At 39.6% G+C, this 13,386-nt stretch overlaps 1 protein-coding gene across 1 annotated transcript in view; it reads right to left on the minus strand.

Moving 5' to 3' along the window:
• abcb7 (ATP-binding cassette, sub-family B (MDR/TAP), member 7) overlaps positions 1-10,939 on the minus strand; it is a 57,459-nt gene extending 46,520 nt beyond the window's left edge. The window contains exons 1-3 of the mRNA XM_062045844.1: positions 10,722-10,939; positions 2,533-2,616; positions 2,380-2,457 (exon numbers count right to left, since the gene is read on the minus strand). Coding sequence (XP_061901828.1) covers positions 2,380-2,457; positions 2,533-2,616; positions 10,722-10,931 — 372 coding nt within the window. The 5' untranslated portion in view covers positions 10,932-10,939. The remainder of the gene's footprint in view (positions 1-2,379; positions 2,458-2,532; positions 2,617-10,721) is intronic.
• Between the last annotated feature and the right edge of the window lie 2,447 nt (positions 10,940-13,386).

Here is a 13,386-nt window from a genome sequence, read left to right on the forward strand (position 1 = left end):
CTTTCAATTACTTTTAGGTCCTTTTTATGGACGTTGTAAGAGGGAGCTGCTTGTGAGTGCTTTAATGGGGCAGAGATCAACAACAGCACCCGGTGCTTGTTGAGAAGGGCGATACGTTTAGGGTGGGCCGCCACAAAAAGACTTATTGATTTTAAACATTTGTACACAATTATAGAATGATAGGCGACGCATCAAAATTACTGCAAACCGATTTGCCAACCAATGTTCCATTTCTGTTAATGTGAATTGCCAAAACTGTATTAAATCACAGAGAATATCAATTGTTCCCTCGGGTCCCCTGGGGGATTTCAGAGAATCACCAGGCAGACATGGATATCCAGCCCGACACTACAAGTCCCAAGAGACACCTGGACTGTCATCCCAGCAGATTGGGAGCCTACTGCTGCCAACATGTCTATTTACCAACACTCCAGCACACAGCTGCCACAGGGACTCTCCGCAGGCCAAAGTTGATGCTGTAATTCCTTTAATCCGTTCAATATGGAAACTCCATGGTAGAGCCCTGCTGTATGGCAGCAAATTACACCGACCTTGTTTTCAACACCTGCCTTTGATCAAATTCAATTAAGTAATAGGTGACACTGTGAAGAGGGGATTAACATTTTCAGCAGTTGTGGAGGTTTTCTTTGACCCACGTGGGGTTTAGGTAATGTCTAATCACTCTTTTTATTCCACAGTACATACAGATGTATATTGATCATTCAAGGGTGTAGAAATGCTGTATAGTGTCTGTATGAAAGCACTGTAAATTTGATTAATCCAGTGAAATTGAGAATCTTTTTATCATTACATTGATAGTCTTGCAATTTAGCAACCTGGTGAGGGATTAATGGTTTTACAGATCAATACAAAAATGAGCATGAAAAAAAGAAACAAAAATACCGCATTTTCCGGACCATAGGGCGCACTGTCGATGAGCGGGTCTAGTCAGGTCTATTTTCATACAAAAGGCGCACCGGATTATAGGGCGCATTAAAAGGGTCACATTATTATTAATTTTTTTCTAAATGTAAAACACTTCCTTGTGGTCTACATAACATGTAATGGTGGTTCTTTGGTCAAAACGTTGCATAGATGATGTTTTACAGATAATCTTCAAGCCGCTTTCTGACAGTCGCTTCAGGATGCGCCGTTTTGTGGGCGGTCTTATTTACTTGGCTCACCTTCGGCAGCGTCTTTTCACTGTCCTTTTTGTTGGAGCTAACTGTTTTAATGACATTCAGACTTTACTTAAATCAATAACGGAGCAGCATCTCCTTATCCGTGGTTCACTAGTGCAACAACAACGCCGGAAATGTGTCCTGTGAAAAATCGTCTGACCGGAACTCTCTAATAACTAAAGTTCCTTGGGTGAATAATGTAAACTCACTACACCGGTATGTTTTAGCGTTTTCATGGCGAGTTTACTGACAGATATAAGTAAGAACTTTACAATTTACACTACTTTGTATTAGAAATGGCAACAGCGGAGGATGAATTTTACATAACAAGAAGATAGAGGAAAAAGAAGAAGCTTATCGACTAGTGTCGGTACGGACTACAAAGGCGGACGTGCGCAAATTTTCAGGATTTATGCAGATCCCAAATACAGATCAGCAGGTACCAGATGGTAAGAAAAGTTTCTTTTGCATAATATTGCGAAACAAAACGCCAAATAATATGTCTTACTTTATACACACACCATAATAATACTCGCATGTTGAAGCACAGTACAATCCATCAAACGGTGTGGCTTCATAGCTTACCAAAGTCGTACTAAAACATTTTGATTGATTTTTGAGCGCCGTGTGTAATGTTTTATATTTTCAATAAAACATAAAAATGTTGGTGTTGTTTAATTGAGTCATATTGCAGTCTATACGTATATCTTATGTGTGACTGCCATCTCCTGGTCACACTTATTTCACCATTCACCAAATAAAATAGCTTCGAGGTCGGTAAGCACAACCAAACTTATTCCGTACATTAGGCGCATCGGGTTATAAGGCGCACTGTCGAGTTTTTAGAATATTAAAGGATTTTAAGTGCGCCTTTATAGTCCGAAAAATACGATAATCTAGTGAATTTGAGAATAATCTTTTATCATTACATTGATAGTCTTGCAATTTAGCAACCTGGCGAGGGATTATTGGTTTTGCAGATTAATACAAAAATGAGCATGTAAAAAGAGAAACACAAATTTGTAGCTGCATAATGTGTTTTAATATGTAAGCTATTGCTGATTGCTGTTTGTCTGCACATTCCAAAAAATATATACCAAAAGAGATGCACAACATGTCCCCTCCAGGACTGGGAATGGTTTTATGTAGAAAAATCAATTAGTAAAACACCAAAGAGGAAAAACAAACATGCTCTCACCACATTTTTGGGGTCTGCATTGAGACCTCCTCCAGCGTTTCCATGCCAGCATGTTCGTTTGTCTGTAACCTGCAAATGCTGTGAAACGTTTGGAGTTACAATGTGTGTGGATCAACACAGAATTTTGTGGAAGTACATCTCATCTCGACTTACTTTTGCTGCCTCCAAAATGTGTTGACTCCTTTCATTTTTGTTTGCATTCCATGTGCTTGTTCTTAAGTGTGGCGGAGTACTCAGCTGAAAAATCAAAGTCAACTCATCAACAACTGACTGATTCATTGTATCCCTCGAGACCGTGCAATACATGTTTTTCATATGCAATGCTGTTCAAGTTTATATAACAAAAGTAGACAAGATACATGTACTATTTTGTCTACTTTTGTTATACGATTGTATAACAGTTTATCGATAAAATTCTACCATTACTGAATTATCACATTATTAATCAACTGGGTGTTATAAATGTCTTCTATTTACTTCCTGTATTTACCTATAATACTAGTGATGCAGCAAATTTTCAACCACCAAAACTTTATCAAGGACACAACACTGCCGAAACCGGATTTTGTGATGAGTCAAAATTGATTACTTAAATTGCTTTCAGTCAAAATTGTGAGTAATGTTTGATTCAGTCCTTCTACCATTGTCTGTCCAAATGACGGAATGAAAGCAGAGGTAAGATATTTGGATTTTAATTCAATGACAGGCTACATTTGATTGTATTGTACTTCTTTTTGGAAGCAAAAGTTCACTCAAACAATCGGGGTGTTGTAATTTGTGCTAGTTTACGGTCTTGGAGGAAGCCGTCCTAGAAGAAAACTGGAAATAAACTGTTTAAGCTGCAAAGGATGAACCACCTTTCATTCCAATTTCCCTTTCAGTAGGTTAGTGATCCCATTGCCAAACATTTGTGTCTACTTTGTGTACTATGTTTCGACAATAAACAATCTTTAAAACGGAAATTAGTAAGTGATTAATCTAATTAAGCTGTGAAAAATATGCAATTATTAACATGTGTGTTTGTATCCTAGATTATCTGACATTAATCAGCCCAGTTCATTTCTTCATCCATGGTGTTCAAAGGTTTTCACATGACTGTATATTACATCAATGATTTATTGGCAATTAGTTGGTCAGCCCTGCACTCCGTAAAGAAAGTTTGGCATTTAAAAAAACAAAACAGTTTTACATAAGTCTTACAGACCTATGTGCTTGTCACTCCTCTAAAATGGGTGTACCAAATTCAATGGTAAAAGCCCTACATTTACAGTGGGTGTTTTGCAAGGCACATTGAAATTGTTATTGAATCTGATGCATGCAGCCAAAGTGTGGTTTAACACTTTAGAATCCAGCGTAGTTTTGCGCGTTTTTCTGTACTTCGTGTTTTTCTTTACAGTACATTCCACCTTACAAACTTGGTTGGTTTCCTTATTTTAGTGTAACCTCACATGTGTGACTGTCAGGTTACTCTTTCATTTTACTAGAAGCATTATGATTGAATAAATAACACAGTTAACTGAAGTAAAATTAACTATTTAACTATAATAGTTTACTTTAAAAGCCAGGCGAGGGCACAGGCAGCTACAATTTCTTAACTATGTACACCAAAAATAATGTGTCCCTTTGCAAAAAATTTAAAAAAAGTGTCGACCTCGAGGAAGGTGATCATCTGAAGGAAAAACGCAAGGTCTGTGTTGGCATGTCCAAGCCATTAAGGTGGTTACTTGACAGCAGCGTTGGCTTACCTTACCCCCTCTACATCTGCAACTAAACAACTGCTTGTGCTTTGATTGCTTGAGGATGAGCTTATTTCCCCAACAATAGGAATGTGGTTGCATGGTTCATTGTCGGCTTTACTTTAGCTTACAAAGCAAGTGCCTTCCTGCACCCAAAACACAACAAGTAAAAATTAATGTGAACGAACAAATCAATAAGTTACCAAATCCTGGTACCTGGGTATCGATACCGAGACACTGCTCTGTCTCATTTGCAAGTACTGTACTTTACTAATTTGCAAGTATTGTACTTTACTATATAGTGCACTTTGCAGGCAGTTGCAATTGCAAGACGTTAGATGGCAGTAGTGTGAAAACTACGGTTCTTTGCCATTAAGTTCAATGTGCCAGTGTTTTCTTTTGTTAAGTCCTACAAAGTGTTAATACTGTAAGTATTGTATTTATTACACAGCAGCTAATTAAATATAAGGTGCATCTTAGTTGTAGTTGTCATTAGCAAATGTTGAAGTGTTCAAGTCGCCATGTAGAATTGCCAATGCTAATCAGTAGGGTTGGGGGAAATAACCGATTTTTAAATGCATCGCAATTCGGACATGGACGATTATAAAATCGGTCAGTGAACGTCAATAATTGATTTATTTATTGTAAATAAAGTAAAGCAGACAGCTCTAAAATTTGGATGACTGCAGCGAGCCACCTCTCTGAGAGAGCCGACCAGCTGCTTTATTATCGGGCACTTATGTTCCAGTTTTGCACACATTTCCATTAATTTAATAAATGTGGTGGCAATTTCTTATTCAAAATGCACTTTTTTTCAAAGTTGCAAGTGATGAACGCTTATCTAGCGAAACGAAAACAAATGTAAGAATAACGGCACCACCATATAATGCCTAGGTGTCAAGGTCTAGGCCCGCGGGCCAGATCCGGCCCGCGAATTAGTTATCTGTGGGCCCCGGGATGATATTTGATTAGTATTACAAACGGCACGCAGGCCACAGCCCATTCTTGCCAACCCTCCCGATTTTTCCGGGAGACTCTCGAATTTTAGTGCCCCTCACGAAAATCTCCCGGGGCAACCATTCTCCCGAATTTCTCCCGATTTTCACCCGGACAACAATATTAAGGGCGTGCCGTGATGACACTGCCTTTAGCGTCCTCTACAACCTGTCGACGCGTCCGCTTTTTCACCATACAAACAGCGTGCCGGCCCAGTCACATGTTGTATGCGGCTTCTGCAGACACACGTAAGTGACTGCAAGACATACTTGATCAACAGACATACAGGTCACACTGAGGGTGGCCGTATATACAACTTTAACACTGTTACGAATATGCGCCACACTGTGAACCCACACCAAACAAGAATGACAAACACATTTCGGGAGAACATCCGCACCGTAACACAACAGAACAAATACCCAGAATCCCTTGCATCCGTAACTCTTCCGGGCTACAATATACACCTCCGCTACCACCAAACCCCGCGGCCCCCAACCCTGCTCACCTCAATTGCCTACCCTAATTCTGTGTATTATCAGTAAAGTGCAGCTGAGCAGCAACCCTTGGTGTCAGTTGTGTTCCATAAAATCCACACAACGCAGAGGAAAAGACCACCGGTTACACATGTTCTAGTTCTAAACAAAGAAAAACAATCTGAAGTTGTCTTTATTTTTTAATTATCGTGCCGTGATTTTACTTGGGAGTAGATTTTTCTCACGCCAGGGCGAGGGAAATCTAGGTCCTCGATCTTTCTCCAAGTGGAGGAGTTCAAGTACCTCGGAGTCTTGCTCACGAGTGGGGGAAGAGTGGATCGTGAGATCGACAGGCGGATCTGTGCGGCGTCTTCAGTAATGCGGACGCCGTATCGATCCGTTGTGGTGAAGAAGGAGCTGAGCCGGAAGGCAAAGCTCTCAATTTACTGGTCGATCTACGTTACCATCCTCACCTATGGTCATGAGCGAAAGGACAAGATCACGGGTACAAGCGGCCGAAATGAGTTTCCTCCGCCGGGTGGCGGGGAACTCCCTTAGAGATAGGGTGAGAAGCTCGGTCATCCGGGAGGAACTAAGAGTAAAGCCGCTGCTCCTCCACATCGAGAGGAGCCAGATGAGGTGGTTCGGGCATCTGGTCAGGATGCCACCCGAACGCCTCCCTAGGGAGGTGTTTGGGGCACGGCCGACCGGCGGGAGGCCAAGGGGAAGACCCAGGACACGTTTGGTAGACTATGTCTCCCGGCTGCCCTGGGAACGTAGCGGTATTCCCGGGAAGAGCTGGACGAAGTGGCTGGGGAGAGGGAAGTCTGGTCTTCCCTGCTTAGGCTGCTGCCCCCGCGGCCCGACCTCGGATAAGCGGAAGAAGATGGATGGATTTTCAATGGAACATATAAAATGTTGCTGTTGTTTACTTGAGACCCATCATATTGCAGTCTGCACGTATCTCTTATGTTTGACTGCCATCTACTGGTCACATTTATCATCACACCATGTACCAAATAAAATAGCTTCAAGGTGGGGAAGCACAACCAAAATGATTCCTTACATTAGGCGCACTGTCGAGTTTTGAGAAGAACGAAAAAGATTATAAGTGCGCCTTATAGTCCGTAAAATTTGGTATGCAAGCTACTAATAACCTGTGAATAATCATGATAAATCCAAATTCAAAAGTCTCCCAGCTGGCCTGGGAACGCCTCGGGATCCCCCGGGAAGAGCTGGACGAAGTGGCTGGGGAGAGGGAAGTCTGGGCTTCTCTGCTTAGGCTGCTTCCCCCGCGACTTTGATTGATTGATTGATTGGAACTTTTATTAGTAGATTGCACAGTGCAGTCCATATTCCGTACAATTGACCACTAAATGGTAACACCCGAATAAGGTTTTCAACTTGTTTAAGTCGGGGTCCACTTAAATCGATTCATGGTACCAATATATACTATCATCATAATACAGTCATCACACAAGTTAATCATCAGAGTATATACATTGAATTATTTACATTATTTACAATCCGGGGTGTGGGATGTGGAGGGGGGTGGATGAGGAGGGTTTAGTTGATATCAGCACTTCAGTCATCAACAATTGCTTCATCAGAGAAATGGACATTGAAACAGTGTATGTCTGACTTGGTGGGATATGTAAAGCAAGTAGTGGACATAGACAGAGAGATCAGAAAGCATAAGAACAAGTATCTACATTTGATTATTTACAATCTGGGGAGGTAGGATGTGGAAGGGAGGGTGTTAGTTTAGGGTTGAAGTTGCCTGGAGGTGTTCTTTTAGTGCGGTTTTGAAGGAGGATAGTGATGCCCTTTCTTTTACACCGGCTGGGAGTGCATTCCAGATTGATGTGGCATAGAAGGAGAATAAGTTAAGACCTTTGTTAGATCAGAATCTGGGTTTAACGTGGTTAGTGGAGCTCCCTCTGGTGTTGTGGTTATGGCGGCCATTTACGTTAAGGAAGTAGTTTGACATGGGAGGTGTAGCGGATTTTATAGACTAGGCCAGGGGTGGGCAATTAATTTTTACCGGGGGCCGCATGAGCAACCCGAGCACTGCTGGAGGGCCACATCGACAATATTTCAATTACATTTTGCTCAATATTATTTTTGATGTATACCGTAAGATAAATAATAATAATAATTAATAATAATAGTAATACTTCAACATAGTGTGTGTAACAGCATTCAATGACTAATATAAATAAATTAACATTAATAATAAATGACAGTAAAATAAGCACACGTATGACTGAGGAGTCATAGTGTAACTTTGTGTGGTGTTTGAGTTGTCTGACTTTTTGTGTGGCAATAAACGCACCAGTGGTTTAGTGCTATGCGTGTTGGTGACAGATGACAAGTTGGTTTTGGCCTGGTTTGTACGGCAGAAAATGACTAGTTTTTCGAGATAGAATTGTTTTACTCATGTTTTTGGTGTGGTTATGTCCGAATATAAACAGTTTTGCTCAATAAAGTGATCGATATAATTCCTGTCCTCGAAGCATCTCGATAGACGTTACAATAATTGAACGGTGTTCAATTGAACGGTGTTGACGAACACCGTTCGGGCCGCTGGTTGTCACTGTCACTCAAAGTTGCATTGCAAAATTACATAGAATAAATATGTTTATTTTGTTTAGAATTCAGATGGGATTTGATTTGGTGCGCGGCATAATTGCTGCGCGCAGCGGACGCTTGAGCAGTGCGCAATTGTGCAGGCACGCACCTTAGAGGGAACGTTGCTTTGCAGTCCATGTCTTGTTGGAAACACGCCATTCTTCATCAACTTTTCTCTTTTTAGCGTCTCGGGTGTAAACCGTGCATCACTTGTCGCTGCATGTGCACCTTCACTCGCAGGTTACACACGGACACACGCCCATAAATAATACTTTTCAAAATAAAAGCAGCACAGTTGTATTGCGCGCACGTCATAGATGTTTTTTCAACTTTATTTTGTAATTTGCGATTGCAGCTGTTCACATTGACTCACAATCACGCACACGTCCACACGGAAGTAATACAAATAACGCTTTTCAAAACAAAAGCAGCACTGTTGTATTGCACACTTGACATAGATACTTTTTTAAATGTATTTTGTAATTTATAATTGGCCTCACGGGGCCGGACAAGGACGCACAAAGGGCCGGATTGATTGATTGATTGATTGATTGATTGATTGATTGATTGATTGATTGATTGAGACTTTTATTAGTAGGTTGCACAGTGAAGTACATATTACGTACAATTGACCACTAAATGGTAACACCCGAATAAGTTTTTCAACTTGTTTAAGTCGGGGTCCACTTAAATTGATTCATGATACAGATATATACTATCATATATACTATCATCATAATACAGTCATCACACAAGATAATCACATTGAATTGAATTATTTACATTATTTACAATCAGGGGTGTGGAGGGAGGGGGGGGGGGATATGGACATCAAGTAGTGGACATAGAGAGAGAGAGAGAGAGAGAGAGAGAGAGAGAGAGAGAGAGAGAGAGAGAGAGAGAGAGAGAGAGAGAGATCAGAAGGCATAAGAAAAAGAAAAAGTATCTGCATTTGATTGTTTACATTTGATTATTAGCAATCCGGGGAGGGTGTTAGTTTAAGGTTGTAGCTGCCTGGAGGTGAACTTTTATTGCGGTTTTGAAGGAGGATAGAGATGCCCTTTCTTTTATACCTGTTGGGAGCGCATTCCACATTGATGTGGCATAGAAAGAGAATGAGTTAAGACCTTTGTTAGTTCGGAATCTGGGTTTAACGTGGTTAGTGGAGCTCCCCCTGGTGTTGTGGTTATGGCGGTCATTTACGTTAAGGAAGTAGTTTGACTTGTACTTTGGTATCAGGGAGGTGTAGCGGATTTTATAGACTAGGCTCAGTGCAAGTTGTTTAACTCTGTCCTCCAGCTTGAGCCAGCCCACTTTAGAGAAGTGGGTAGGAGTGAGGTGGGATCTGGGGTGGAGGTCTAGAAGTAACCTGACTAGCTTGTTCTGAGATGTTTGGAGTTTAGATTTGAGGGTTTTGGAGGTGCTAGGGTACCAGGAGGTGCATGCGTAATCGAAAAAGGGTTGAACGAGAGTTCCCGCCAGAATCCTCAAGGAGCTTTTGTTGACCAGAGAGGAAATTCTGTAGAGAAATCTCGTTCGTTGGTTAACCTTTTTGATTACCTTGGTTGCCATTTTATCACAGGAAAGGTTAGCCTCTAGAATGGAACCTAGGTAGGTGACCTCATCTTTCCTGGTGATGACACTGTCACCTACTTTTATGGTGAAGTCATTGACTCTCTTAAGTTTGATGTGGGACCCAAACAGGATGGATTCTGTTTTACCCAAGTGGATGGATAGCTGCGGGCCGCAGAATGCCCAGGTCTGGACTAGGCTCAGTGCAAGTTGTCCGACCTCGGATAAGCGGAAGAAAATGGATGCAAATCCAAAATGAGTTTGACACCCCTGTTTTAGACTTTGCATCATATCAAAACTGAAACAAGATGTTAAGGTTTCACTTTTACACGAGTCGCGGTCCATCATAACAAAATTGAAACAAGATGTTAAGGTTTCACTTTTACAAGAGTTACGGTCCATCATAACAAAACTGAAACAAGATTTTAAAGCGGTCACTTATTAACTTGAGTTAGAAGAGTCGTCTGGTCGACTTTTGACCTTGCAGCTACGTCATTTACGTGATATAAGCAGAAAAACACGCCTATGCGCCGGGTGGGTGGGACAAACAAGCTTATCTAAAGTTGACTGACTGTCTCTTCAACATGTGATTATGACAGGCTACATTTTAGCCTCCACAATATGTATGGCGAGTTTGTCTTGTCACGCAACCATCAAACACGCCAAGTTGAAGCTCTGCTCTCGGGTCAATGTAAACATTAGTGTCGGTACAAGAAGACACGCTCCAGGTTAGCACACCTGGCTAGCATAGTTAGAGAAGGTGTTTGCGTACAAGTGTATTTAGGACAACATAAACATACTTCTTATTTCTTGTTAAACAGCGAGTAAAGTTGTCAACTTATTCCCAGCTCTCTGTCCTTGTGTGCTGACTGCCCCCCCCCCCCCCCCCCCCAAACACGCACCTTGTCCCGCTCTCCTCTCTGTAACTTACCAGGTACGAACTTTGTCGTGTGTTCTTCGTCCTGTTCTCGCCGCGACTTTGACTCCAAATGTGGTATGAGCTCGTCCTTTGAAGAAGAAGTGCCAGTTTTCGACTTTGGAAGAGAAAGCCGCAATTTAGCGGCGCCAACATCGGCGCCATGTTGGAAGGACAGAGTAGGCGGGGTTTGTGCGCACACCGGCTTTGTAGCGACGACGTCATTTCCGGTCGCCACTCTTCACACGGCCCCCTGAGCGGGAAAATGACTTTGACACCCCTGATGTAATGTATTGTTCTGGAAAAATAATAGGCAACACATTATTACGGAGTAGAAGAGTGACACCATGGAGTCCTAATTTTGACATATGACTTGCTTGACTGTGCACCAAAAACAAACCATTAAAAAACTAAATTGTGGAGATTTTTCTTTTTTTTCTTCTTTTTTTTTAATATAAACAAATTCTTCCTTTAGACCACGTGTGTCAAACGTACGGCCCGCGGGCCTGAACAGGTTTTATCCGGCCCAGGGGATGAGTTTGCAAAGTATAAAAAGGAGCGTAAATTTTAGAATGAAAAAAACTGCTGTTTTAAATTCGTCCACTAGATATCGCAATAGCAATTATTTGTATCTTTGTAGATTATGCTACATACGTAAAAAATAAAATAAAAATCACTTATTATCAGAGATGTCCGATAAATGCTTTAAAATATAATATCGAAAATTATCTGTATCGTTTTTTTTATTATTGGTATCGTTTTTTGTTTATTTTTTTATTTTTTCTTTATTAAATCAACATAAAAAACACAAGATACACTTACAATTAGTGCACCAACCCAAAAAACCTCCCTCCCCCATTCACACTCATTCACACAAAAGGGTTGTTTCTTTCTGTTATTAATATTGTGGTTCCTACATTATATATCAATATATATCAATACAGTCTGCAAGGGATACAGTCCGTAAGCACACATGATTGTGCGTGCTGCTGGTCCACTAATAGTACTAACCTTTAACAGTTAATTTTACTCATTTTCATTAATTACTAGTTTCTATGTAACTGTTTTTATATTGTTTTACTTTCTTTTTTATTCAAGAAAATGTTTTTAATTTATTTATCTTATTTTATTTTATTTATTTTTTTAAAAAGGACCTTATCTTCACCATACCTGGTAGTCCAAATTAGGCATAATAATGTGTTAATTCCACGACTGTATATATCGGTATCGGTAATTAAAGAGTTGGACAATATCGGAATATCGGCAAAAAGCCATTATCGGACATCCCTACTTTTTATTCATTTAACCCAGCATGAGACTTTAAACTTTTTTAACGGTTTTTAACTTTTTAACTGATTTTTATCTAACACATTGTTGTTAAGATAATTTGTATTTTCTTTTTCAAATGTGTATTTTAATGTTATTTTTTTAGTCTGTCCTTTGCCTGTATTTCTTTGTGGTGTACAGCCACTGAACAGGTTTCATCCGGCCCACGGGACGAGTTTGCAAAGTATAAAAATGAGCAGAAATTTTTGAATGAAAAAAACTGCTGTTCTAAATTTGTCCACTAGATGTCGCAATATCAATTATTTGTATCTTTGTAGATTATGCTACATATGTAAAAAATAAATAAAAATAACTTTTTATTCATTTAACCCAGCATGAGACTTTAAGCTGTTTTTTTAAAACTGTTTTGTAACTTTTTAACTGCTTTTTATCTAACAAATTGTTCTTAAGATAATTTGTATTTTCTTTGTCAATGTGTATTTTACTTCTGTTTTAAATGTTATTTTTTAGTCTGTCCTTTGCCTGTATTTCTTTGTGGTGTACAGCCCTTTGTTCTTCAAGTGTTGTTGTTTTTAAAGGGCTTTATGAATAAAGTTGGTATGGTATGGTGTGGTATAAACTACATTTATAACATCCTGTAATTAGACACCCCTGATATAATGTATTTGTCTGAGAAAGTAATGGGCAACACATTATTACAGAGTAGAAAAGTGACACCATGGAGTCCTCATTTTTACATATGACTTGCTTGACTTTGCATGACAACAAAAACCCCGAAAACAAAACATTAAAAAACTAAATTGTGGAGGTTTTGCCTTATTTATTTTTATTTTTAAACAAATTCTTCTTTTAGAGTCTAAAAGTGTATAAAAATGCTAAGTATATAAATGAGCGGAAATCTTTGAATAAAAGTTCTAAATGTGTCCACTAGATGTCGCAATAGCAATTATTTGTATCTGTAGATTATGCTACATATTAGTGTATTATTTATTTCTTTGGTCAGTGGTCAACAAAATAAACAAACAGTTTTACATAAACAAACAGTTGTACATTCATAAATTGAAAATGTTGCAGACCGAAAGGGTTTAGGCTAAAGTTGAACACAATGTAACATATGTAAAAAAAAATAAAAACACATGATGTTAGTGCGCCAGTCGAAGAAAATGAGCAAACTACTTCAATAACATCCTGTAATTAGATTTTGATATTATTTTTTTTATCTTGATAGATTGAAAATGAACACCAATGAGTTGACTGTTGAGCATTGTCACATTAGTTATTCAGAAAGTATAAATAACGATAAATAAATATATTAACCCCTGGCCTATACAGTGTACTTATCTAATAAAATAATAAACCGGAGACATTAGAGCAGGTTCGGTAGCCACCGCTT

The sequence above is a fragment of the Entelurus aequoreus genome, linkage group LG04 (assembly GCF_033978785.1).
Source record: "Entelurus aequoreus isolate RoL-2023_Sb linkage group LG04, RoL_Eaeq_v1.1, whole genome shotgun sequence".
NCBI lineage: Eukaryota > Metazoa > Chordata > Actinopteri > Syngnathiformes > Syngnathidae > Entelurus > Entelurus aequoreus.